The sequence below is a fragment of the Pomacea canaliculata genome, linkage group LG1, assembly GCF_003073045.1.
Source record: "Pomacea canaliculata isolate SZHN2017 linkage group LG1, ASM307304v1, whole genome shotgun sequence".
Classification (NCBI taxonomy): domain Eukaryota; kingdom Metazoa; phylum Mollusca; class Gastropoda; order Architaenioglossa; family Ampullariidae; genus Pomacea; species Pomacea canaliculata.
This window is the reverse complement of record NC_037590.1, coordinates 31,371,668-31,397,464: the sequence shown is the minus strand read 5'-3', so window position 1 is coordinate 31,397,464 and position 25,797 is coordinate 31,371,668. Positions and strand designations below refer to the sequence as shown.

Genomic DNA, 25,797 nt, shown 5'->3' with positions numbered 1-25,797 from the left:
TGTAGATAAGATTAACTTCTGATAAAATGATAAAAAAGGATAATTTGATAATGGGTTATTTTTCTATTTCAGTACCTGGATCTGTAAATGATCTCAAATTTGATCAAATCCAGGATCGAAGCTGTCGTGTCAACTGGTCACCACCACGTGAAGTCAATGGGATCCTCCAAGGTACAGTAAATTTAATTTATTGAGATAAAGTATTGGAAGGTGGGTTTACATTTTTACTTGTAGTAAGCTCTAGACCAAGGGTGGGCAATTAATTTTCCCAAGGGGCCGGATGAGAAACTGGAATGGTTCTAGAGGGCCGGATGAGAAACTGGGATGGTTCTAGAGGGCCGGACTAATATAGTTAACTCAGTTTTACCCAATACTGTATATATAGTATATTTACTGGTGGGCGGCCAGCGGGCAGGCCGGTCAGAGACAGGAGGCGGGCCGGATCCGGCCCGCGGGCCGGCGTTTGCCCAGGTCTGCTCTAGACTAAGCACACTCGGGAAAGATTTGTTTTTGAAATTAAAACAAATGCCAGTTATGTAAGTCATATGCCAGGTGTCATTGTGATCTTATGTTTCAGGCTATGTTGTCGAGTGGGTAAAAAGAATCAAAATGAATCACGGCAGACAGTAGATCTGCCTTCCATGCTGACATACTACACAGTGTCAAACCTATCGCCAGTAACAAACTATACCATCTATGTGGCAGCCAAAACTCGCAAAGGCATAGGTGCTTGGGTCTCTGCAGATATTCAGTCAGGAGTCCCTCCAGGTTATCTTTTATTGCCTACTTTATCATCAGAAGAGATGTGGCAACATTTTAGTCACAAAAAATAAAGAGTTAAAATATTTGGATTGCATAAAGTGTTAAGTGTAACGCTTTGTCTCATTTAAACTGCAAATATCAGTTCAGGTTCATTCTGCCTTGTGATAGCAAAGGCAAAGTGACAATGTGAATTCAGGATCTTTTAGTGTGAGCTTAATTGAAGACTAGTATGGCTTACAAAAGTCTTATGGTCCTTTTGCAGCTGATCATATTCTTTATTTTTGTTTTTATTTACCCAGAGCTGCCTGGTCCTCCATATAACCTGGCATTTTCCAATATTGGAGCCAGGACAGTACTTCTTCAGTTTTTCCCTGGTTACGATGGGAAGACATCCATTACAAAGTGGATTGTCTTGGCTAAAGAGGGAGAAGCCACCACATACACTGAAATATATTCAGTTTCAAACCCAACAGCAAATGAGATCTGGGTACAGAACTTAAAACCATATACAGGCTATCAGCTGAAAGTTATTGCAGAAAACATTGTGGGTCGCAGTGACCCAAGCCAGCCTTCACAAAGGTTTGAAACTTTGCAAGCAGCTCCTGCAGTGCCTCCTGGCAATGTGACTGTGCGAGCAATCAATTCTACTGGATTTAGAATAAGCTGGACGGTGAGTAGTTTTTAGAGGACAAGTGGCTGGCGAGTGATGATAATGAGTAATATTCTTATGATGATATAGAAGGTGACTTGTGGTAGTTTGTAGATGAGCTGAAGCATGAATTATGCAGTAACCTTTATTCTGATGTGAATTTTCATTTAGGAAAGAAAAGCAATAATAATGAAGGAAATGGCAAAATATATGTGTGATTGCTTTTTCATTTTCACTTATTAGCATATGCATCACTGTTATATTGTTGCTAGCTTTCCATGGCAGCTCATTGCAATCCTTGATGGGCTATCATTATTAGTGTTAGACATTCATCACTCATGTTCCTATTATGTATTACAAGTTGCGAAAACAAATATTCAGTCTACCCAGAACCCACTTTCTCTTGCTAGAATTTTTGTTCATCTACAGACAATGTAGACATCTACAGACAAATGTAAATGATTAAGCATGCAAACTGGGGACAGTCCTAGGTTTTGGACATCTCCTTTTCCCTACAAAAATATTAATATGTCAATTTTATAACTTACCCCCGACCCACCCAATAAAGTCTCAGCAAAATAGTGTAGAGCTTATACTTTTGATACCCAGTATCCTCCAACCCTTAACACCATCCCTAACCCTATCAGTCCAAACCCAAGCCTATATTACTATAACCTAAAACCCTGTCAAAAGCATAGAACTAACTCAGACCTTGCCATCATTAACCAGGTTTATGATAAATACATGCACACACACACAGATATGATAATATATACCTTCAATCCCCTTGAAATTTGTTTTGTTTTGTGGATTTGTTTGCTTGGTTTTTCTCTTTTTCTTCACATTTTACATACATGTGTGTGTCTGCAGCCTATATCTAGTCAGGATTGGAATGGTGTACCTCGTGGCTACAAAATTGACTATAGGATATGGAGCACAGAAAAAGAGGATGCTGGTGTAGCTCTGGTACAGGAGTCAAAATGGACGACGGTAGAGCTGGCTAATGGAATTAACATAGACTCCTACAATCTTGTTCAGCTGCAAGAGTGGATGGACTATCAAATTCGCATGAACTCCTACAATGATGTTGGAGTCAGTCCATTCTCTCCCACCACCACTGCACGCACAAGGGAATCAAGTGAGCTTGTTTGAAAAAAAAATTCTGCTGATAAAAAAATGAAGTTTCTTTTCCCCTTTTAGGATAGAAAAATTGTAACCACCTATGTCAGATGGTCATCAGTATATGGTAGCTTTTTCTGATACAGCATATAATTAATAATAATAATTGGGAATTTATAAAACACAGTATCGCAGCCAAAGGTAGACTCCTTGCGCTGAGCAAGATCACAAAATAGTAACAAAGATAATTGTGCTGCTTAATGTCGGTTTTTATTTCTAAAAGCCTGGTCAAATAATTGTGCAGGTCTACCTTTGTAAATGATGTTTAGACCTTGAATGGAATATAATACATTGAAAATGTAATTAATAGCTACCCAGTGCATGCAGCTTGACCATTCTCTGTTCTTTTTTTTGTTTTGTTTTTGTTTAGATACATACTTAAAACATCACTTTCCACAGAAAGAAGTAAAAATCATGACATGTTTGTCAACAGATACCTCCTAATTAACATATGACCACATAAGCATTTATGTATAGTCCTGGTGTCTGTTGTGTTGACCTCTTTTTTTTTTGTGGATTTTTGTATGCATGTATCATAAGGGTATTAACCTAGATTTTGGTAAATAATCTTGCATTGCCTATTACCCCGTTATTAAAACAAATTGCACCCCATTAGACCTTTTAAACAGGAATGGTGATAATGTATTTTTCTGTAGGATTTTTTTTGGTCACTAGCTAGTACTCGCTTACTTTGCTAATGGTATGAATTTGTCTTTATTTATTCAGCACCCAGCGCCAGTCCAAGTGACCTGAAAGCATTGACTGTTTCCACAACACAGATATTGGTGTCTTGGAATTCTGTTCCACGCCTTGAGCAGAATGGACAGATTCTGGGATACAAGGTTGGTATAATATTGTTGATACAGAATGTAAACTGTTAAACACTCACCTGTTTGAAAATTGAGAGTACCTTCCTAATTAAAACAATAAATCATGTAAGACACATTTGCGGTTATTTATTTTTGTGTACTCATTATATATTTGTGTATTTCATGAGAATACATTTTTTAATTTGCTAAGTGTTTTACAAAGGGAAAAAAGATTTTATTCTAAAGCAGATGATGAAGTTTAATTTCAGGGAAATCCTCATTACAGTTGATGGTGATCTTATTGTATTTCCCTTGTAAGACAGCTGTATCTGACTTCTACACAGTGAACTTTTGCACAGTCAGATGCTAGCAGGGTCAAAAGTTATTGGTTTCCTCTTTCTTTCAGGTGTTCTACAAGGCACGAGACAGTAATACTGATCCACTTTTCCAGGATGTGGATGGGAAAGACACATATAATGTAACCCTTGGGGGCTTGCGAAAGTTTGTGTGGTATAACATGCAGATCTTAGCTTATACTCGCATGGGTGATGGTGTACTCAGTTCACCAGTTTCTGGGAGAACTGATGAAGATGGTAAGTTCTAAATATGCTATTGTGAATTTATTCCCCGTTGATATCAGTGCGTAACTGTAGCTCCGTTTTACATGTTGCATATTTGTCTCCATACATGAATGAAATGATCGTGGGTCTTCTTCTCTCACTGTTTTGTGTCATATTTAGAATACCTGATATCTCTGTGAGAATCAACAAAACTTTTCTTCTGCAGTGCCTGGTCCCCCCATTATAATCTACTTCCCAAATGTGACATACACCTCAGCTGTAGTTGTGTGGAACCCACCCAAAGAACCAAATGGCATCATCACTCAGTATAAAGTCTCCTACCGAAAACAAAGAGCAACCACAGATGAAAATGAGGTGCTTGTTGAGCCAAACTACAGAGAGTATGGTGTGGACAACCTGGAGCGAGAGGTCGTCTATGTTTTTTCAGTAACTGCTAAAACTCAAAAAGGATGGGGCACACCGGCCAGTGTGGAAGTTTTGACCATGCTAAACAGAGGTAATTTTTATCGTATTTTAAGGTTTGGTCATATTTAAATATTACAGACAACATTGCTGAAGGGATGAAATTCAAGGCTGTGTAATGCACAAATAATGTTTATGTATTGAAGTTTTCATGCTGAGAACATCAGGAACAATTCAGAACTCATTTTAGAAAAATGTTTAGGAGTGTTCATGGGCATTGAAAGTTTGTTTTAAAAACAAAATAAAGGATATTTTTCCAGATCGGCCTGATCAACCAAGCAAACCAACAGTGGGAAACCTTCAAGTCCAGGCTCGTAGCATAACCATTGCTTGGCATTCAGGTCCTGACAACTATGGCCCCATAAGAAACTACACCATCCAATACAAAATGCGGGGTGGTGCCTGGACTGTATTTCCAGATGGCATTCCTCCTTCAGCATCATCGTATACTGTAACTGGGTAAGCTTTAGTAACCTTTTTCTTTTCACTTCTTCATTCATTGTAACAATAAGGGAAAATGATTTTGCAGATTTGGAGCACACATTTGAAAGATATTTTACTATAACAGCAACCATTTATTCCTTTGAGAGTTTTTCCTGAAGCAGATTCAAGTATCTAGTCACATTAAGTGGCTTCTGTCAGAAGTAGACATTACCATGGAAACAGCTGGTAAATTGTGCCTTGTATTTTTATAGGTTGCGTCCAAACACTTGGTACCAGTTCTGTGTGGCAGCTACCAATGATATTGGTACCAGTGATTATAGTGAACCCTCATCTGAGATTCAAACCTCCCCAGACAGTGAGTAGTTGTTCTCTGTGTGTCCTCATTTCAGATTCATAGTTTTTGTTACATAAAGATTTACTTTGTGGCACGGAGTGAATAAATTTGGTATTATGCATCCTTATCCAAAAAAATACTTGTGAAGGAAAATGTTCTTTTATCTAGAACCAGATGGAGCACCCCAGAATCTGAATGTCATTCCTCTTGACCAGACAACTATACAAGCCTCATGGGAGGTGGGTTTCTTTTCTTTTTATTTACTTATTTAATTTTAACTGTTCTGAAAGGATCTCTGAAATAGAAGACTCTTGCAGAAAACAAATAAATCTCAGGCTTGTGTATTAACCTGAATACTTTCAAACACTGCACACAAACTTATGTCAAACTGAGATTATGTTTGTTTCAGAAACAGGTGTTTCTGGGTGTTACTGAACTTTTTATAAATTTACATCAAACAAAAATTCAAACTTCTGACATCACTGAATGCAGTCTTTACCTCATTCCAAAACCCAATGAGATCTGCATTGCTTCAAATGCTTGGATTGCGTGTTGCTAGGTTTCACCGTTAGTCCTGTATCATTTCATGAACTAAGCCTACTCATTTGAAAATAATTTAGAATTTGGGTTAATCTTTAAAATGACCTTATAGTCGGTGAACTGCTGCAAGAGAAGCCGGAAAAGTTTGTATAGTGATTTGTGTAAGCTGATTGTGGAGGAAGAAGCTTACCTTCTTATGGCTTCCCTGAATTGTTGCAAGAATAAAAAGCTTCCACAACTGGGCATGATTACCAGGAGCTTGCATACTTTGAACTAAAGATTTTAAGAATTCCTATATATATATTGGATTAAATTCCTGATCATTCCTCAGAGGCAGACTACCAGTTTATCTTGCACAGGTAAGTGATAAAGTCTGGAAATGAAAAGTACCATACCCAAAGTTCTCAAAAAGAGCAGCAGGAGATAATGTCTTGTACAGAATAGTTTGAATGTCATGTTCAAATAGCCACTCTCCAATTCAGAATGGTGAAACTAGAACAGAATATTGAAAATTAGATCAAGAAATTACATTTCCCAGACATTGTGTTTGAAAGCAACATACAGACAAAAGCAAAAAAATGTTAATAGAAAAGTGGATAAAGAGGAGAAGGGAGGAAGAAAAAATGTAAAAGTCCTTTAGCCATAGGTTAAATATTTTGAAATTCAGGAGGTTTTGTGTCCTTGACCTGTTTGACTTGGTGATTTGTCTTTAAGCCACCTCCCTCTTCCACATGGAACAGTGATGTAATTGTAGGTTACCGCCTGCGCTTCAGAGTAGAGGAAACCAACAACTGGGAATACCTTTTCATTGACTCAGGCCATGAGAAGCTGATTACAAATGGACTGTCTCCAAGTAATTTTTATGAGATTATGGTCCAAGCATACAATTTTCTTGGAGGAGGTCCTTGGAGTTTGCCAGCTTTTGTCTCCATGGAGATTGGTACTTGTTAGAAATGGGTGTTGTTAGCTGTACTTGGGTGTGTGCATAGATGTTCTGCTTTTTACATATTTTGGTTTCTTTGATGTCGGTTCTTTTAAATCTGTTTTAACTGTTTTCTATGTAGGATTATTCCAAGATACGTTTTTGCTCAGTCAGCAAATTGATTTTGCAATGATGATATAGTTAAAATGTCTTCCTGTGTTAAATAATTGTGTACATGCAGTTTATAAATATTCCTTTTATGAAAATGCTTATTGCTTAAAGCTGAGACTAGCTCTTTGCTAAAAGCATATACTTTCCGTAGAGCAGTTAAATTCACTGAACTATGTAATCTTGTAATTCTTAAGTTTTAAGGTTGGTGACGTATATGCTCTGCATTTTATTTGTGTCATGTTACTTCTTTGAAAATGTAAGAGAGATATATGCACGTAACAGGTATAGCTTTTTTTTTTAAATCTGTTGTTGTGATTACTGTAGTTGGCCTGTGCTTGTAGGTTGCATGTCAACAAAAGGTTGTTTTGAAGTACTTGAATGAATCACTAAAATGTTCTCACCTTTAAGTTTGGATGTAAAAAAAAAATATCTGCTTGAATACCTTGCATGAAAGATAATACATTAACCACCCAGAATCAGTTTTAACTCAAATCAAAAAGAATCTTTCATGTTTGAGGTAAGGTCCCTGTGCAGAAGTCATTTTCATGAGAAAAAACTTTCATCCAAAAAAATCAGTGGAGATTTAGAAAAAAACCAAAGTTAAAAATTACCGACACTTGTAATAATGAAGTATGTTACTAGAGAGCTATGAAATCTAGCTCTTTCCCTAACACAAAAAGAATATAAAAACCCAAACAGCAACTTATCACAAAGATCATGAGCAAGGGTAAACCGTAAGATCTTATTTTCATCAGTTGTGCCAAAGTGTTTGCAGCTTGGCGGCTTGATAAACAACAAAGTTTCACAATTCTAGTCTCCTTTCCTTGCACTGACAGCAACCCCTGCAAGACACTTGGAATGGGCGCTGTTGAGTTACGTGGTGCAGTTCAAGCAGATGCAGCAGCAGGACTACCAGGAGGAGGTAGTACCATTTGACACCAACAGCAAGGTTATTGGCAACTTGGTCATCTCTCAGACATATGAAGTACAGGTGCTGGCCACTAACCGTATAGGGCCTGGGCCTCCCAGCAAGCCTGCCACAATCTATGTTGGGGAAGCTGGTGAGTGTATTGACCATGCCAGGGAACAGGATGATTTTAGTAGATTTTTTTCCCTAAATTTAAGGTGACCAGACGTTTCGGGGGCAAAAGTAATAAAATTAAAGAAAAGCCAGAAAGCGGGACATGGACTCCCTCCTGATAGCAGACGAGGTCAGTCCGCAAAGCGGGAACGTGTAACTCAGCAGAAAGAGCATATCACTATGATCTGTTGCAGTAAGTGATAAAAATCTTGGGACAAATAAATGGGCAGAATAGTACATATGTTGATATTTCATCAAACATTTTGGGAACTGTTTGTAAATTTCAGTTCATATTCTCCCAACCACTTGCTGGTGAAGGTGTTTGCATGTACATATGCAGATACGAACAGACACATATCCATTTAAAATACACACCACACTTTTTTAACTGTAAGAGAGCATATTTTATTATTGTCTCTGATTTAGCCATTATAATGAAAACCACCAAGAGTTGGGCTGAACTTTCCACTCTAGACAGTGGCATGCAGTGAATAACTTTCATTGCCTTTAGGGCCACTAAACTATGGAACTCCTTACTTATATTTTTCACCTTGTAGGAATTGCTGGCAACTGTGTTTAGGAAAAAGACACACATTCTATAACCTCAAAATCATGAAGTGGATGAAGCAGAGATCAAAACTGTGCAAGTTAAATCCTGATGAAATGTTGTTACTTATTTGCATTGCTCATCAAAAATGCACATTATTTAAAAAAAAAAACCCAGTGAAACCGTCCTTAACTGTTGGCTGATAGTGGCTAGGATAAAAACGAGGGATATAGTCCTGTGTCTTTGTAGTCATAGGAGAGGGAGGTGTTAGAGCCCTCACTTAAGGAGGAATGACATCTGTGTCCTGTGACAGACCTTTTGTATCAGTTAAGTACATGTTTTATTGAAGATGGACTAATACGACTTGCCATCATGCAACCGAGAGGCAGTTATTAAACATTGCATACAGCAGATATTAGTCATCTGGGCACACAACACCAATGTTATGTTGCATTCTAAATCTGTGGCAGTAAAATCAGTGTTCAGCTAACAGTTAGATGCTGTGAACGTCTGCAGCTTTGTGATTTAGCTAACAGTTATTGTGAAATTTGTGGTAATCATTTGCTGGAGTGCACTGCATTCTGTTATGACCTTTTGTGGTGAACACTGCTCAACCCTTGTGCTTTGGCTTACACAGCTTTTGTCCCTTTGAACCAACCTGCCTGGTGCTGTAAAATTCATAGACTAGTAGTTTGTTTCTTAACATATTTTGCTATACATTAGTAACAGACAACAAGCTGTTATTAAAAGCGCTTTTATGAAAATATAAAGCAATATAAAATAGGCAAGCAGTTAAAATTTACCATATTTTCATAAAGACTAAAACAGATTTAAAGAGCAGTGAGCAGGTGCAGATTCATGTAACTATATTTTATAACATTTAACTGCTGATTCTAGAAGTAGTGACACATTATAGTTTGTGACTTTTGAAGCATTTGTTTTCATGAATATAAATATGTTACAATCCCTTTTGATGGCAAGCACCTTCCTATATTCATAGCCCCCAGTGCAGCTCCTGGCAATGTGCAAGGCCATAAACAGGAGCTCTTCTACCTTAGAGGTCACTTGGGCAGCGCCACCACCTCCTTCTTGGAATGGGGCACTATCAGGCTACAAAGTAAGCAGTTTTGGTCTTGGTAACAAAAGCTTAAGTTTTAATCTTCTGTGGTGTCCCTGTGTTTTCTATGATTCTGTACCTACCAAAATGCACAAAAAATCTGAAAAAACCCCCAAAGGCTTATGAATGAGAATATGATGAAAAATTATGTCTTGTTATTTTTTGTTATAATTTATATACAATTTGACTAGATTGCTTCTATAACTTTTAGAGTGATTTTGAACTTATGCTTCATTTTTAATTTGGGATTAAACCAAATAATGTCAAAACTTCATCCTCATAACTTCAAGTGATGTGCCTTTTTTTTTTTTGGTTGTTGTTGTTGCTTGCTCAGTGTTGTGGCTAATGGCTTGATTGTCTTTGATTGCCTAGGTGCTGTATTTCAAAAATACCAGTGGTAACCCAGTAGAGCAGCAGCAAATCTCTGCAGGAACACGGACTGTTCTGGACAGTTTGGAAACTTTCACTGTCTATATGATTTCTGTGCAAGCTTATAATCTGGCAGGGGATGGACCTCAAAGTCCACTGACAAGTGGCAGACATCTGAAGGATGTAAGAATTGTATATAGCTTTGATCATTCTGCATATTCATTTTGTGCACATAGCGAGTGTGTGTGAGAGAGCGTGATCATAATAATCATGATAGGTGAGCTTGTATAGGCATCCCAGGCAAAGCCACCGCGCTTCACTGAAAAAAACACAAAGGAAAGATGAAAATTCTTTTGCACATTTGTTATGTTAGTGGAAGGTTTAGGGGGTCCTTGCATCTGAATTTTTATGCGCTATCATGGTAATAGTCCAGTCGGGGCTTCCTGCATACAAGGCCAGATCTGTCTATATTTAGTGTGCATTGTTTGTAACAGTTTGCTTTATCCTGAAATGTCCAAATAACTCGGCCTCTGTTTTCCCATTTCTGTGTTCTCCTTCATGATTTCTTTGACAACTGCAGGGAAGAGACTATTTTAAAAATTCGTTTTGAATTTTACAAATCATGTTTAATTAAAATTTTGGTATGAAATATGTTTCCATGATGCAGGATTCCATAATTGTACAAATGTTTGAAATGTTAACTTTTGTGAATTTGGAGAAAGATTGTGATGAACTTAAAACTGGAGCAGAAGAGAAAATTTAAAATTTTTAAATTTTGTTCCAGTGCCAGGGCCTCCAGGACCAATAAAGTTTACCAACATAACCATGCATCAGCTGACAGTCAATTTTATACCTCCAGCTGTAACTAATGGCATTGTCTTGCTTTATGAAATGGAGTATTTTCCTGTCCCAAAGGATCCCTGTGAGTAATGCATTATGTGCCTGTATGTTGGTGTCAATGTGCATGTTTGGTTATCAGACTTGAGACATGCATTTTGTCTGTTCCCTTAAGGCTAACTGAGTGCCAAATCAGTTAAAACTGTGGGTGGGTTCAGCTCATTAAAAGATATCATTCCCCAATATCTGAGCAGTGATTCAATATTTCAATCTTATGTAGACTGTTGAGACCTAATTTCCCTATGTCTTAAGAATCTGCTCATTGACTGGATGATGCCTTGTTTGGTATACAATCAAGGCTTTCATTACAGCTTTATGTGGTACCAGTAGCTAAATTAAGGACAGACTGCATGTACTGTTCCAAAAAAAAAAAAATTAGTATTAAACTGACAATGATAACATATTCTGCTAACTTGCTAGCAATTTTGAACTTAACTATGTGTTCGCTTTAGGTTAGCCTTTAACTCTATTTTAGCTGGTGCAACATATTTCTTGTCTTTGAGGCAACTGAAAGTAAATGCAGAAACTAAATGCATGAAAAAAGTAAGGAGTCTCTTAGGAGGACCTTAATTTAAGACAGAGGTCAGCAACATTGGCATTCTATGATAGGCTTAATTTGTGGAAAAAAAAGATAATTTCTTGCAAGAAAGTGGTAAAGGTACACAATAAGAAAGCATAAAAGATACAATAAAAAATCCAAACTAAATGACAAAACCAACAACTGACCTCAGAAAAAGTTTTTAATTTTGTTCCACTGCTAGGGCACTTAAGAAAGAGAAAATAATGGCATGTTTCTAGCATTTTATGACATTGGTTATTTTTTTTCTGCTCATACAGTTGAGCCATTGCCTCCAAAGAGAACTCTACGTGCAAACGAGACAGTGATTGTTGTGACAGACCTGAAAGAAAATGTTCGCTATGTGTTCAGCATTGCTGCCAATACCTCTGTTGGCCGCGGTAGTGCAAGGACAGCAAATGTATCTACAGGCCCACAGCCAGGTGAGCTCACAAAAATAGTGTGCTGAGGTAGATATTACATGTATGGAATCAAAGTATCCTTGCTGGAAGGCAAGACAAAACATGACTTGGCAGCTGTATGTCTGGGGCACATTTTGGGAAATTTTTCTTGGGTATAGCCTTTACATAACTGTATTTGCTTATTTCATGGCATCATGTGCAGAGGGGTAGCCAGCAGCCCAGCGGTGATTTATATTTGGGCTTTTGTTGCACATCCTTGTGGACCTTTAAGTGCATTGTGAAAAGCATGTTTGGTGGTGACTGATTAGTGCTCTTAGTGCTAACTGGCATGAACCTACAGGAGCATTGCAAAAAGTTTAGCTTTGTGAGGGGTATATAAAGGACAATGTTGGAGATCTGGTTGGCAACACATAGAAAGGGGGGAGAAAGCCATGGTGCTTTGTCATGTGTCACTAAAACAATGTAGAGGGAATACTGCTGTGGAATTTGTCCAAATCCATTAAATAAAAGGGTAGTACATTTGCAGTCTCTGAGTGTGTGGAAGTTACACCATAACCCCACCACCACTCTGTTATACAAGAAAGGATTTTCATATATTATTATTTGGATTTTTTTTTGGCAACTCTGATTGACAGTCTGAGTTAAAGCATGATTTTTTTCTTATACTTAAAAAAGAATAAAGTAAAATAAAAAAGAAATCATATTAGGATGTTTATATCAGGAGAAATCTTAGTTACAGCAGATATACACAGAATAAGGTAGTTGTATCTGTAGTTTTTGACACATGGGCTCCTTCACTATGAACTTTTTCATGAGACTCAAACTGAAATCAGACAGTTCTGTTGCTTTGTTTTTGTCTTATTTATCCATAAGGTACATATTACTTTAATCTGCTTTTTGAATTCAAGACTTCCTTTTTGCTTGTAAAACTACTGCCATTAGTCAACATACTTGGATTTTACTTAAATATCATAGGTAATTCTTCATAGCATACATCACTTTCCAGTTCAGTGGGTGGGCATTAATCTTTTCGATTGATCTGTCATCAAGATTTTATCTGTTTCATCAGGTTCTCCAAGTCCTCCAAGTAAACCCACTGTTAGTGAGCACAACAGTGGCACACTGCTTATTCAGTGGGTTGATGGGGACAGTGGCCGGTCGCCCATCTATGGCTACTGTATTCAAACCAAGAAAGCAGGTGAGCAAAAGGGGATGTTTTATTTTGTGGATGTATTTGTGCAAATAGAGGGAGGCACATGCATCTCTTGCTTTCTCTTGAATGTCTTGAACAACTTGAAACCATATCCTCCCCTTCCTCCCTTATCCAAAAATGATTATGTCAGAAATGCATAAGTGTCTACACACAAATTTTAACAACAATATTTACTTTTGTAAAATGCCATATTTTTGCTTATTTTATCCACATTTTCTTACAGATGAAAGTGAATATGTGACACTTCAGCAAGAGATTACAGGAGAACCTAAAGTGTATATTTCACTGACACTCTTGAATCCTGAAACAAGCTATCAGTTTAGTGTCATTGCTATCAACGACCAAGGCATAAGTCTTCCTAGTGTGCCATCCGATGTTTTTGTCACCCCTGGTCTGGGTAAGCTTTTGTCAAGAGATTTCACTGTTTTTACTGCATAAGCCATCATCAGAACTTTGGCACTCTTTTATTCTGAAGTAATTTGATTTGGATGTTTGTTAACTGTGCAGTGTCTAACATGGTCTGATAAGAATAAAATGTTTTTGCAGCTTTACCTCAGGTAGCAAAGCCTTTCCACACGGAGTGGTGGTTCTTGGTGATCATAGCACTCACAGGTGTCATCATCATCCTTGTCATAGTTTCACTTCTGTGCCTTGTGACTCGACGAAGAAGGGATAACAGTGAGTAGATATCAGAAGTTTGACTGACCGCTTTGCTTTGATGCTATCAAGCATGGATTAATTAAACTAATTTTTTTTTTTTGGTGCATTAGGTAAGAACTTTTTAGTCTCTCAGGTCTGTTTACTTACATGCTTGGCTTTTTAAGAATTCATTTATTCAGCGAGTAAGATTACACAAGGAACAGGTCTTATTCATGGCTGACACTTCACAAATACAATCACACATACAATCACAGATGCACTACCAAAGAAAATAAAATGCATAAGAAAATGAAAAGGTAAATTCCTTTCCTTGCACATGCACATGAGACCACATTCCCCCTCCCACATACATGTGCAAATACATGTGTATGCTTATGTGTGTACACACACTCCTCCTTGCATACAGTTATACTCCCCATACATAATCAGCTCCACCACTGACCACATGCATAGACATACTTGAATATACCTGGGGACATGCACACATGTATAGGCACTCTTGCATAATACACGGTGCTCCCAGAGTTCAAGGAGACACATTTAACATTCAGTCCTAACTCATGCCACAGCGGACTTCAGATCTGCTTTCACATTAAGTACTTTTTCTCGCGCAAGCTTGTCTGTGTGTGTATATATATATGTCTTTTTGCTATTGCTCATTTACAGAAGAAATGAAGAGATCGCAGACTGCTACAACTGTTATGTCTGAACCTTCAGAACCAGAAGAAGGTGGCTTTCCTACTTATGAATTGAGACGTTCTACTAGAAATACAGCACAGAGGAATGGAACAGTCAAGAATATTTATGCGAGGTATGTAACTTTGATTAATTGACACAAAAATGATTTGAAAGGAAAATACTGAAAGCATTAAATAATAACTGACATGCAGGAATGATTTGTTTTGTATCTGCAGTATTTATGCCCTGAAGGAGGTGATGATAGTTAAGGCATTTCTGATGGGCACCCTTGCTGACATTAAGACATCCATAATGATGCATTAATAATCTGAATGACTTCTTTAAATGCTGACAAGAAAGAAAAAGAATGAAGAAAGTTAGATTATGTTTCTTTTACATGTAGAAATTTATTTATAACTGTACCTCACACAGGACACCACCACGACCCAGTCCTGCTAGTGTTGCATATTCAGATGACGATGATGCTATGTCGACGGCCAAGCCACCCATACCTGATGATAGTGATAGCTCTGTCACTGATAAACCCTCTGATTTAGAGGACTCCACAGAGGTATGTATGGCTTGTAGAATCAACCATTTATTTTTCATCAGTTAATTGGACATTATGTTGCTGTCACCTTCCCTCTGGGAAATTCATGTGAACCCCATTAAAATCACTGCTTATTTGTTCTGCCCTTTGTGTTGTTATGGGTATGAAAAGAACTAAATAAAGTATTTGCATCTTTTGAAGAATATTGTTGAATGTTTACAGCACATACATCAATTTTACATGAGAGGTTGTTTTTGAGCGTCACTCATAAGTTTCAGAATGCATCATAGTATTCCATCCAATACCATGTCTTCTACCAAATTTCTTTTTAGTGTGGATTATGGCTTGCATGGTGCTATGTAATATTTTGATGTCATAGTTGTTTTATAACAGAAACATTTTGTTTATTTAGCCAAGTGATGAGGAAAGTGATGCTGAGAGTGAAAAGGTGCCTGCATCACCACCTCCACCAGCTTTCAGCATGGTATACGCAAACAATGACCAAGTGCGCCAGTCGTGGCGCTTCCCAAACTCCAATAATGCTTATGTGTACACTGATAGTGAGGCAGACAGCAGCCATTATGCCATTGGGCTACACAATGGGCAGCTGATGATGAACAACACTGCCCGGGCAAGGACTCCAATGACCGGCTTCTCATCCTTTGTGTAATGAGTCGGTTGACCTGCAACTGTCTTGCTACTGTTGTGTGAGTAGCTTGGATACTTGTTTGTGATTTTTGTCCAAAGAGTTCTCTGGTGAGATTATTTGCCACTCGAGTGTTGATGAGAACAACAGGAGTGTGTCTTTCAGAAGAAAAAGACTTCATTCATTGCTGCTTAGTGGATATTACAGAACTGTGTTGTGTTATTGTTGGGATGAATATTTGAGTGGATGGTGCTCTTTGCTGTGGATGTGAACAGCTGACAGGATTGTGATTGCCAGATCTGTGCCAACCTGTGATACCATTGCAGGAAGGATTTCTTCTTTTGACATGACAGCGATTAAGCATCTTGTGGCAACTGATATTCTGCTTATGGTGCAATGACACTGTCACCATTGAAAAATGTTTAAATGTCATTAATCAGTCAACCACAATGTCCAAGAGATGTTTTACGTACATGTATGTAAATTATTTGCTTTGTGTGCCTTGCCCATTCTGATGAACCATCATTCATCAGGAAAAAAAAGCCTACCTGGTGCAGCAGCCATAAGACTTTTTTTTTTAAATCAGGGAAAACCTTAAATTTCAGATTGAAAATGCAAGTAGTTTTTTCAGTGTGCAAACAAACTTTCATTGTGTCATATTCTATGTGGTATGAATTTTAAAAGAGCAGTTTAAGGCTTACCTGGTATGCAAGAGAAATTATCAGGGGAGTTGGCATTTTTTTACGTACCGCAATTCACCTGTTTGATAGATTTACAGTGAGCAGCCTAGGGCCTTTTTATTGGATTTTTTTGAGGGGAGTAGGGGGGCTGAGTTTTAGATTTTGTGATTCTGATAAGCAGGGGCAACTACTTACTATCAGGGCACATTCCTGGAATAGTCTGTGTATAGCATAGTGTATTTATTTCTCTTTAGCCGCATATGTTGTTATTTTATCATAAAATACAAGAGAAGGGTTGTTATGTTTTGGTAATAGTCAATAGAAATATGCATGAAAGATAAACTACAGGTGATTGGCAGCTCTCAGGTCACGGACAAAACCGCACAAAACTAAATCATTATTTATCGCAGAAGAATTGCAATTTTATGTTTATTTTTATATGAAAAAGTCTCACCAGGGATATCCTATGCTGTGCTAAATGAGAGTGATCAATGATGAACCATGTGCTTATTTTGATCTTTTAAATCTTGGTAATATTCACATATATTCAGAGGGGGCTGATCCCTTTTGTAGAGCTACAGAGACAACTTAAACCCTTGCCCCATTTCCTTTGTGATAGAAAAACTTCCTAGACAAATGACCATGAACACCAGTGAATTTGAAGTGTGCTCAAAGCTGATGAACACCCATCCTGTTCTGATTTTTTTTTTTATTGTCCTCAGAAACTAACAATGATGCATGAGAAATACTTATAGGTTATATACAATGAACAAATAATTAAAGTTCTGTTGTGATTATTATTATATTAAAGGACATCTGCTCTCATCATTTTGCTGAGTATTATTCACATCCTTTATGCAAAATCTCACATCGGATGCTTATGTTCAGAATTAAGCAGGTCTTGTAACTGCCTTTCCACTTAAAATTTTTTTTTTTTTTTTTTTTTTTTTTTTTATCTTTTAGATTTGTTGAGAGTTGACTTGTGGAGCAAGATTAGGTGAAAGAGTTTAGTTAATCTCTTTCACCGTTGTGACAATGGTGTGCTTGTAGTAATGCTAGACAGTTGGCAGCAAGGGTTGTGTGCAGACTGTCAGTAGATTTTTTTTTTTTAATTGCTGCATGTTAATATGAAACAAGCAGTACAACAGAACTATGCAGGGTTAGCAACATCAAAGGGGGAGAATAAAAGGGGAGTGAAGTGCATTTGGCACTTGGTGCTTTGGTTTATCCCTCCCTCTCTCTGGACTGGAACAGTCCAACAGATTTTTTGTGTTTCTAGTTAATAAAAAATATTAAAACAAATAACCCATGATTTTACAGTGGAGAGTGAATACAATCTATTTGTGTGCTTAGTACATGTGCTTGATATAAAAGATTCAGACTGAAAACATCCACATAATGGGGGGGGGGGGGTCCTATTTAATTCATTGGTACATTTAATTCTAATGTTACCTGGTTTACAAAGCATTCTCAGTTTAGACGGAGAACACAGCCATAAGTTTAGATGCTTACATTGATTCTTGACCAGGAGCAAGTGTGATTTTGCAGACTCCAAACATCCCCATCCCATGGCCACTACCCCAATGTAGTAAGAAGGTATATATCCATATCCCACACTTCCATCTTTCTCTAAAAGAACAATGTGTACTGGTGAGTTGGGGTCAATAGGAGTTTTCACTGTAAGAATAATAAAAAAGGCTTTAACCAAGATAGTTTTACTTTCAGTTTCCTCTTGAGTAGCATAACTAACCACCATCACAAACATCCCCTGACTCCTGTATTTTTTCATTTTACTCCTATTTTTCTCATTGTTATTGTTTAGAGTATTGTATTGAGCAGTGGAGGCCTACTTTTTCAATCTCAAATTTTGGAATTTCATTATTAGTTTGTTTTACAGCACTGGAATTTTTGTTGTTGTTATGCAAGGAAGGCCTATGTTTGTTGGGATGATTTTATCATACAGATTGTTTACATTGTTGATGATGTGGTGTGTGCTAGTGACTTCACGTTTTGACTACTGTTGTGAAAAAACAAAAGGTTATAGGTTTTTTTCATCAAATCATGGATTGCTTTAGAAGTAAGAAATGTAATGAATGTGTGCAACAGCCCAGATGATTGTCAAATGGTATAGTTTGCATGTTGATTGGTGTACACTTGAGTCATATTCATGTGGCAATACATGTCCAGAAAGTAAATCAATCCAAAGCTTCTTACAGCTTTGAACCAAAGCCCAAGCAAACTTTTGGCAAATCACACATGGTAAAAGCAGTATCAGTTTGTTTTTCCTAATGTGATGATGTCAAGAATGATTGGCCTTACTTTTCCTCCTATTGAGTTTTAGTTTTCAGATTGTTATGCCTTCAGAAAATGTTTTTATGATGCAACTTGGAATTCAGAACATCACTTTTGAACTCAGACAAAATCCAGAAACATTCCAGAAAAAATAAGGTAGAAGCTGCATGGAAAATCTGTGAAATAGTTCTAGGTTATTTGCAATTGTCCTCAAAAATAAAGAAAATCTTGAAAGAAAATGCCCATCTTTTTTCCTAAATTGATCTGTTTGTCAAGATAAAAGGCATTATAATGGGAGTGCGCCTGTAAAGTGACCAGCTAGGGATTGGATGTCTCGACATTATCTACATAATAGAATTATTAGCACAACAATAGGTATAGACAGATCTAAATTTTGGCCTATTATTGGAGAGAGTGTCGATCAAAACCCTAACAAGTAAACATTATAAAAGATAATATTACCTTTGATATAGGCGGCTACCAGTGCTTTTGAGTGTGAAGTGCACAAGTAAATCAGTTTAGGTGTAAATGGCTAGCATTGTGGATATTTGAGAAGCCAACCTCAAGATGCAGGAAAGGGGGTTTAGGTTTGATGGGTAAGGTGGTAGTGCATGCAGAATGTGTGTGTGTGAGACAACAGCAGGCCTCATAAACCCTGCTCATGCCTTCTTGAGTTTCTAGTTCTGGTGAAGAAGTGTTTACCGCAAGTATTCTCGACACATTTTAGCCTGCTCTTGAGTGTTTTTAACCATGGCATTGCTTGTAGGTCTAGCTGCATTTTAAAAATATTTTCTCATTGTAGAAAGCACAATTATTGCTGCATTGCTGCTGGTAGCACTTTATCTTGGTGTGATTTTGAAGGCTCGTTTCTTCCCGTTTATTGAAGCCGTTCACGATCGCCTGAAGACCCTTATGTTCGTGAATGCATTAAAAAAATGGGGCGCATGTGTGTGTGTGTGAGAGAGAAAGGATTTTCTGGATTTGTTCGTCAACTAGCAAAGGGTGAACATGATCAGTGGCCATCAGGGAAGCACCACGCCAAGTCTTCTGCTTCTGATTCCAAGAAAACTTGTGCATTGTATATTTTGTATAACAGGTATATCTGTATATGATTGAATGTAGTGTTTCTGGTTCAAGACACCTTGATACTCTGTGTGTGATTGCACGTGCATTTCCACTCCATTGTGTCAACAAAGGCCTGTGCTCCAGCCCTGATCACTTCCCCACTGCATTTTTTTATCGTCGCTATTGGAGGACATGGATCTTAGAACTTGTGTTTATCAGTTGTCGATTTGTTCATTCTAATGAACAGTTATCATTCTACAGTTATCAGCATAAGACTTCTCATGAGTTTGATTTTATTGATATGATCCCACGATCAGCCTTTGTGTGCAGGTGGTAACTTCTGCAACAGAGCGAACTATAGAGCAGCTTAGCAAGGTCCTGCCACTTCTTGCACGTGTATGCTGAGTTTCAGTCTAGTGTGACTACAGACCTGATTTTAATTTATTTTGATCAATGAATATTAAAGTAAATCTAAACTTTTTCAGGCCAGTGTTTTTTTTAATTTATTGATTGTTTTCAGTTATTTGTTACGGATTTGATGTCTTCGAAGAATGTTAATAAAAGGAAATATTTTCGCTTGAATATTGTTTTCAATAAATGACTTATGGTACAAGTGGAGGGAGATGAAACATTCATATTGCCAAAAAGTGTAGTTCGAAGGTCAATATACAGGTCTTTTTTTTCCCCACTTTCTTCCACATCTGTCGATACCTAAACTTCACATCTACTAATTATGTCCATTTTTTCTCTTAATCAGATGTCTCTTATATATGTAAGTAAACTGTTTTTGTTTTTCTGATTTTCCTTCCTTGATTGGGCCAGATCTTTACACAGCTTACAGTGGTGCTGTCTTTACAAAGGATCGGCTGAGCAGTCCTTACAGCTGGACTTTTTGTCATCAGTTCTGCGAGGATTAGTTGTCCTTGGTTCAGATCTCGTCTCGGGCACCATGCTCTTTCTCTACATGTGACATCTGTTTACAGGGCTGAATATTTGCTGTGGTATAGCCTTCGATGTTGGCTCAGCGTTAAAACATTAAATCCCACCCACCCCCTTCCTTTGGACGTGTAAGATTCACTATCAAGGTGGTTAGGATTTCTGTCACAATAAGTTTCCGTCGAAATGAAAATAAATCAATATTATAGTTTTATAGATCCTTTAGTGTTTCAGGTTTTTATTTTTAACACCTTTAGCTATTCTCATGCAACCGAAACAAGGGTCCATTGCGTTTCCATCTGTAAGGTTTATAATTTAAAGAAAAGTTCGTTCGCCATCTCCAAAAAAGCAGTGATTCTCGGAATGACATCGATTTGGGAAATGTATTTTATATACATTGCAAAATCAAATTTGTAAATCCAAAATGTTTTATGTAGTATTGATCACCTCGATAAGGGAAAAAGGATGGGAATGCAGCTAGGCTTCTTTTCCCACGTTGCTTCGAGGAGGGAAATAATGTACCGAATTACCAATTACCTGACACGTGATCATTCACTGAGTTGGGGCAGTGCTAAAAGAATGGCGAATCAACATCTCGTCTTTCCCCAGAGCCCCAATGAACAACGCTGTCTTAACCATAGGTGGAGCGGGCATTCATGTGCGTGCACACACTCTAACATACATACAGCACGTGCGGGGTCAAAGTGTGTGGTACTGAATGGGTTTCACCAAAAAAAAGCCTACATGCATTACATACGGTGACTGCCATATAAAAGTGAGTCCATGTTGAGGACCATGCGACCGCAACAAAGAAAAATAATGCAATTTATTTATAATGTCTTCCCCCAGCTCCAGCCGAGCTCAACGCGCTTTACATAAATGAATACATCTGCGCGTGTGTTGATGTCCTCTACGAAGAAGACAGCTGTCTCTGATGGCGGGAATAGTGCCTACCCTTCTGACTTCTAGACATAGGCTAGGTATACACAGCTGAGTACTAATTAGATGGCTAACGCGTAGCAATCAGCTAAACATCTCATTTCAATGGCATTTTAACTGACTGCTTGAAATTAACCATTCAGCTATATAGCTCCTAACGGTTCTCAAGGACACGAAGATGAGTGACCATCCAGTGCTAACATCGATGAAAGAGGATCGAGACACTTCCCTCTCCTGAACCACCATCACCCATCCACTCTCTGTCCTTAGGAAAACCGGTTGATGCCACTCACCATCCCGTCGCTTCGTTCTCCCTGGGCTTTGTCATTCTGGGATTTGTTGTCCCTTTTCTTCAGACTGATTGAGATGGAGGAGTCTGATGAAACTCTAAAGGGACTAGGTGAAGAGCACTGTTCTTACAAATCATGAGCGTTGAACTGCGGGAGAGGGTTAATTAACAACAGCAGTTGTTTGGGCGCGCAATGCAGAAAGGGTAGTCCGTCAGCGAGAGAGAAAGAAAGAGCTTTCGTGTGTGTGTGTGTGCAATATCAGCTCACGGACGGACTTCAGACACCCGCTGCTGAGCAGAACAGAAGGAAAGAAGGAGACGATTAGCTGATGAAACAGTTGTCCTCGACAGTCCCCGGAGAAAAGTGACACCAGACTCATCATCCGGCTAGAAAATACGAAGATAGAAGGCAGGGGGTCCCATGTTGACCAGTGCCTGACAAGGGCAGCGAACTGTCAGTGGTTGTCCGTCTATCCCTCTCCCGCCGACGACTTCAGATTATTGACGATATTTCGTCCAATATTCAGTGCACGTAGTTCACAATCGGACAAAGCAGAAACTTGAGGCATGACTGTCATTCACTGGTCTTTACCGAGACATAACGAAGTTAACGGCACGGGGGGAAAAGGGAGATCGCTGCTGTATTAACGATTGGCATAATAAAGAAAAAGGTAGAAGAAAAGGGAGTATTGTCTGTTTTCCCGGTGGTTAGTGTCTAAAGGCGTGAGAAAAAAAAATGTAGTTGCAAGCGATGAGAAAATCACTTCGTGTCGACAGAAAACTCAACAGTATGAAGTCGACATTTCATGTCAGGATTTCACATTAATGAGCTGTGTTCAATCAGCTAAAGATCCTGTTGTGGGCATGACAGTATGTGAAAACACGCACGTGGCGGGTCACATGGCCAAAGAAGACCAGCTTTCGTCGCTTGACTGTTTCCCCACCTTCTAAAAGCTCAGCTGACAAATCATCAACGCCTGACAACTTTCCTCCCTTCAGACTGTGCATAGCTCTTTCGACCTCCTCCCGTAGGAATAGTAGATCAGCAGGTTCACTGTCTCTAGCCTGGTTGTTTTAGGGATATCTGTGTTGGTCTTCAGCTGTAAGTTGTACAGGTCTTTGCAGAATTCAGTCCATCGGTTGAGTATAGCATTGCTTTGTGTGAGAAGGTGGCCATTGCTGTCTTCGATGACTGAGGTCATGTTGCTGATCTGTCTTAGTGAGGGTCCTTAGTAGTTGGTTGTCCTTTTTACTGTCACCTCGTCCCATTGTATCCTACATGTCCGGCATTGGCTCTCAACACCAAGAAGTACGTCATCACATTATTGTTTTAAACTAGTTATTTATTAATACTCTTGAGCTGACATTATGGTTGAGCTGATTGTCTGCTGTTTATACTCAGGTAAGTGAGTACACACCTACAATTGAAATGAGTGAAAACAGCATTATTCTACAGTCCATTTTACCCCTCACTCGGGAAAAATGGTCTCGAAAAAAATAGCAGCCGACAGATATTCTCTCCACCAAAACCCAACTAACGATGGAAGAGCCAGACACAGACTGTGCCGGACTCTTTCATGCATAAAGCAGGCTGTTGCTCTTCGTTTTGATCGTTTTGCTTTATTTCTGCGACACACCATCAGAAATGGTTACTTCGGCAAGAGCAGTCAACTGTGAAAGCGACTTAGAGTCCACTCAGAACTTCTCTTTGATTCCAATCGCTCTTTATCAATGTCAATGAAGCTGAAATCGTGTGGTTCACATGAAATGTTCACACCATCAGCTGCCCCGCATATACGCAGATCCGGTTTGCGCATGTTGTTATTATAAACCACTAAACTCTGAGTGGGTGTTGTCATAGGACACCAATCTAAACAAAATACCTTCATTAAAGTTTAGCCTTCGCTGCTGGTTGCATCGAGGGAGTTTTGAAGTCGATGGTCTTCAACAGAACGCAATCTCGCAACTACTCCTTAGTCAAGAGCACTAACCACCAGGATTGCTTGGGCAATATTGTGTGTGTGTGTGAGAGAGAGAGAAGAAAATGAAAGTTAAAAAAAAAATTGAAGTGCAGTTGTAGATAAAAATGTTCTGGTGAAGGTGCAGAAAATGAGCTATGAAGATGATCTTAGTGCCGGAGGAAGAGAGCAGGCGAATTCTGTGATAAATTCTTGAGACCACAGAATATTGGTAACAGAATCCAGTGGCCTTTACAAGAAAAGTTCAGTACAGAAAACGTGTGGGAAGCCAGAACCTGGAGAGGAAAAAATAAAAATCCAAACTGGAAATTATTACGAAAAAAGTGAAGGTTCCCTCCCCAGGGCCGCCGAGAGCCAGCCCGGGCCCCGGGACAGACGACCTCTCCGGGCCCCTTGTACTTGTAATCGTAAATTATTTTCCCAGTATATAATGTATGTTTACAATTCGAATCTCAATATCTACACTCGAACTCAACTTCTGCATGTGTAATGCTTGTGTGTTCTGTCCTTAGACCTTTCTTTAAAAGAAAAAGAAAAGGAGAAGAAGAAAAAAAAATCCACTGACCAAGGCCGGGCCCCCTTGACAGCCGCGGGCCCGGGTACACCAGACCCCCCTGTCCCCCCCTCTCGTCAGGCCTGTCCCTCCCATCCCAACACATACATGCCGAAAATATTTTGATTGAATGCTGATGTTTAGCAAAGTTAGTTTGTAAGTCAACATTGATCAATATTCTTAAAAAAAATCACAGTTCAGAAACTTAATTTTCAGGCTAACTTTAATAACCCGTTTGCCCCGTAAAACTGTCAGACCTGAAGGGGATGGCAGGAAAGGGGAATCCTGTGTCACTCTGAAGACTGGGAAGTATGTCGCATGGATTGCTACTGTCCACGCTTGGTCTCGTTATGGGACCCTGATGTATTATTCCGATTTCTTTCAATGTACCGTCCTTAAATGACTGCACAGCCAAGCTTCAATCATCAGTTTTTGTAAAGAGGTTGATTATTTCCTCCTTTAAAAAAAAAAACCTGATTTGTGAAGGCGGGGGAAGTGTCCGTAATGCAGAAAATTGAATCGCGAAATTTGGTTACTGACGTCACTTCCACTTTTTAATTTGTAGCCAATGACGTCGAAGGTGAAGAAAAAAAAAAAAACCGTTTCTTTGCACGTTTCTTTGTGGATATCAAACTATAGAGGCCACTGCCATATCACCACGTAAGTTCGGTTGATGAAAGTAAACTAAGATGGCATCTGCAAAGCAGCATATCTCTGGTAGAGAGGAGTTTGGGGTTTGGTAGACGAAGAAGCAGAAAACTCAGGATAGCAATCACAAGTGTTTTTTACGAGTATTATGTCGACGTAGCGAGGAGGAAATGGTCTGCGAGGGAATTACACAAGCATCATATATATTGTGATGATCTCTTACAAGACATGACGATCGGAAAGTAGTTTCATCAACCTTGCTTCACTCAGTCCTGCTGGAGGTCTTCGCCATTCCCAAGAAATGGTGAAAAACAAAACAAAAAAGCAACCCCCCCCCCACCAAAAAAACAAAACAAAACAAAAAACAAACAAACAAAAAACAAAAAAAACAAAACAAAAAAAAAACAAGCCGCAAAACAAAAACTAAAATTAATTCTGCTATGAGAGGAGAGTTCAATACTTTCTTTGACTGCAGCAGGTTACAGATAGAGTGGGAGGGCGCTGGGGAACTGGTTGTAGTCGCTATGATTGTAAGCACTGACGACAGAACTCCTACCTTCTAGTTTCGGGAAACCTTCACTCACTCTCTTCCACTCATCTCCTCTTATTAAACTCGATTGTCTGTGAGCAAGTATATAGAGACGACCTGTGATTGCTAGCGGTGAGATGACTAAAGTTAAGCCAAGGTCCGTGCTTGAGAAGCACTCTTTGTGAGATCTCTCATTCCTTAGTTTTCTTTTTCATCATATTCGCGTCTGACGAGTGCTCAGGTGTTCCGGCATTCTTCATGAGCAGGTTTTTCTATATTGTGTTTATGTCTGGTGACG

At 38.7% G+C, this 25,797-nt stretch overlaps 1 protein-coding gene across 1 annotated transcript in view; it reads left to right on the top strand.

Moving 5' to 3' along the window:
* The window catches only part of LOC112561002 (protein sidekick-2-like), a 28,779-nt gene extending 13,119 nt beyond the window's left edge, over positions 1 to 15,660 (top strand). Inside the window, 25 exon segments of the mRNA XM_025233122.1 lie at positions 73 to 171; positions 578 to 616; positions 619 to 768; positions 1,062 to 1,432; positions 2,282 to 2,549; positions 3,317 to 3,432; positions 3,806 to 3,992; positions 4,186 to 4,476; positions 4,703 to 4,901; positions 5,138 to 5,241; positions 5,389 to 5,459; positions 6,475 to 6,700; positions 7,690 to 7,914; positions 9,482 to 9,510; positions 9,512 to 9,598; positions 9,971 to 10,150; positions 10,396 to 10,450; positions 10,752 to 10,889; positions 11,702 to 11,863; positions 12,912 to 13,040; positions 13,279 to 13,452; positions 13,602 to 13,733; positions 14,382 to 14,526; positions 14,826 to 14,964; positions 15,356 to 15,660. Coding sequence (XP_025088907.1) covers positions 73 to 171; positions 578 to 616; positions 619 to 768; positions 1,062 to 1,432; positions 2,282 to 2,549; positions 3,317 to 3,432; positions 3,806 to 3,992; positions 4,186 to 4,476; positions 4,703 to 4,901; positions 5,138 to 5,241; positions 5,389 to 5,459; positions 6,475 to 6,700; positions 7,690 to 7,914; positions 9,482 to 9,510; positions 9,512 to 9,598; positions 9,971 to 10,150; positions 10,396 to 10,450; positions 10,752 to 10,889; positions 11,702 to 11,863; positions 12,912 to 13,040; positions 13,279 to 13,452; positions 13,602 to 13,733; positions 14,382 to 14,526; positions 14,826 to 14,964; positions 15,356 to 15,613 — 3,974 coding nt within the window. The 3' untranslated portion in view covers positions 15,614 to 15,660.
* Positions 15,661 to 25,797: the final 10,137 nt, after the last annotated feature.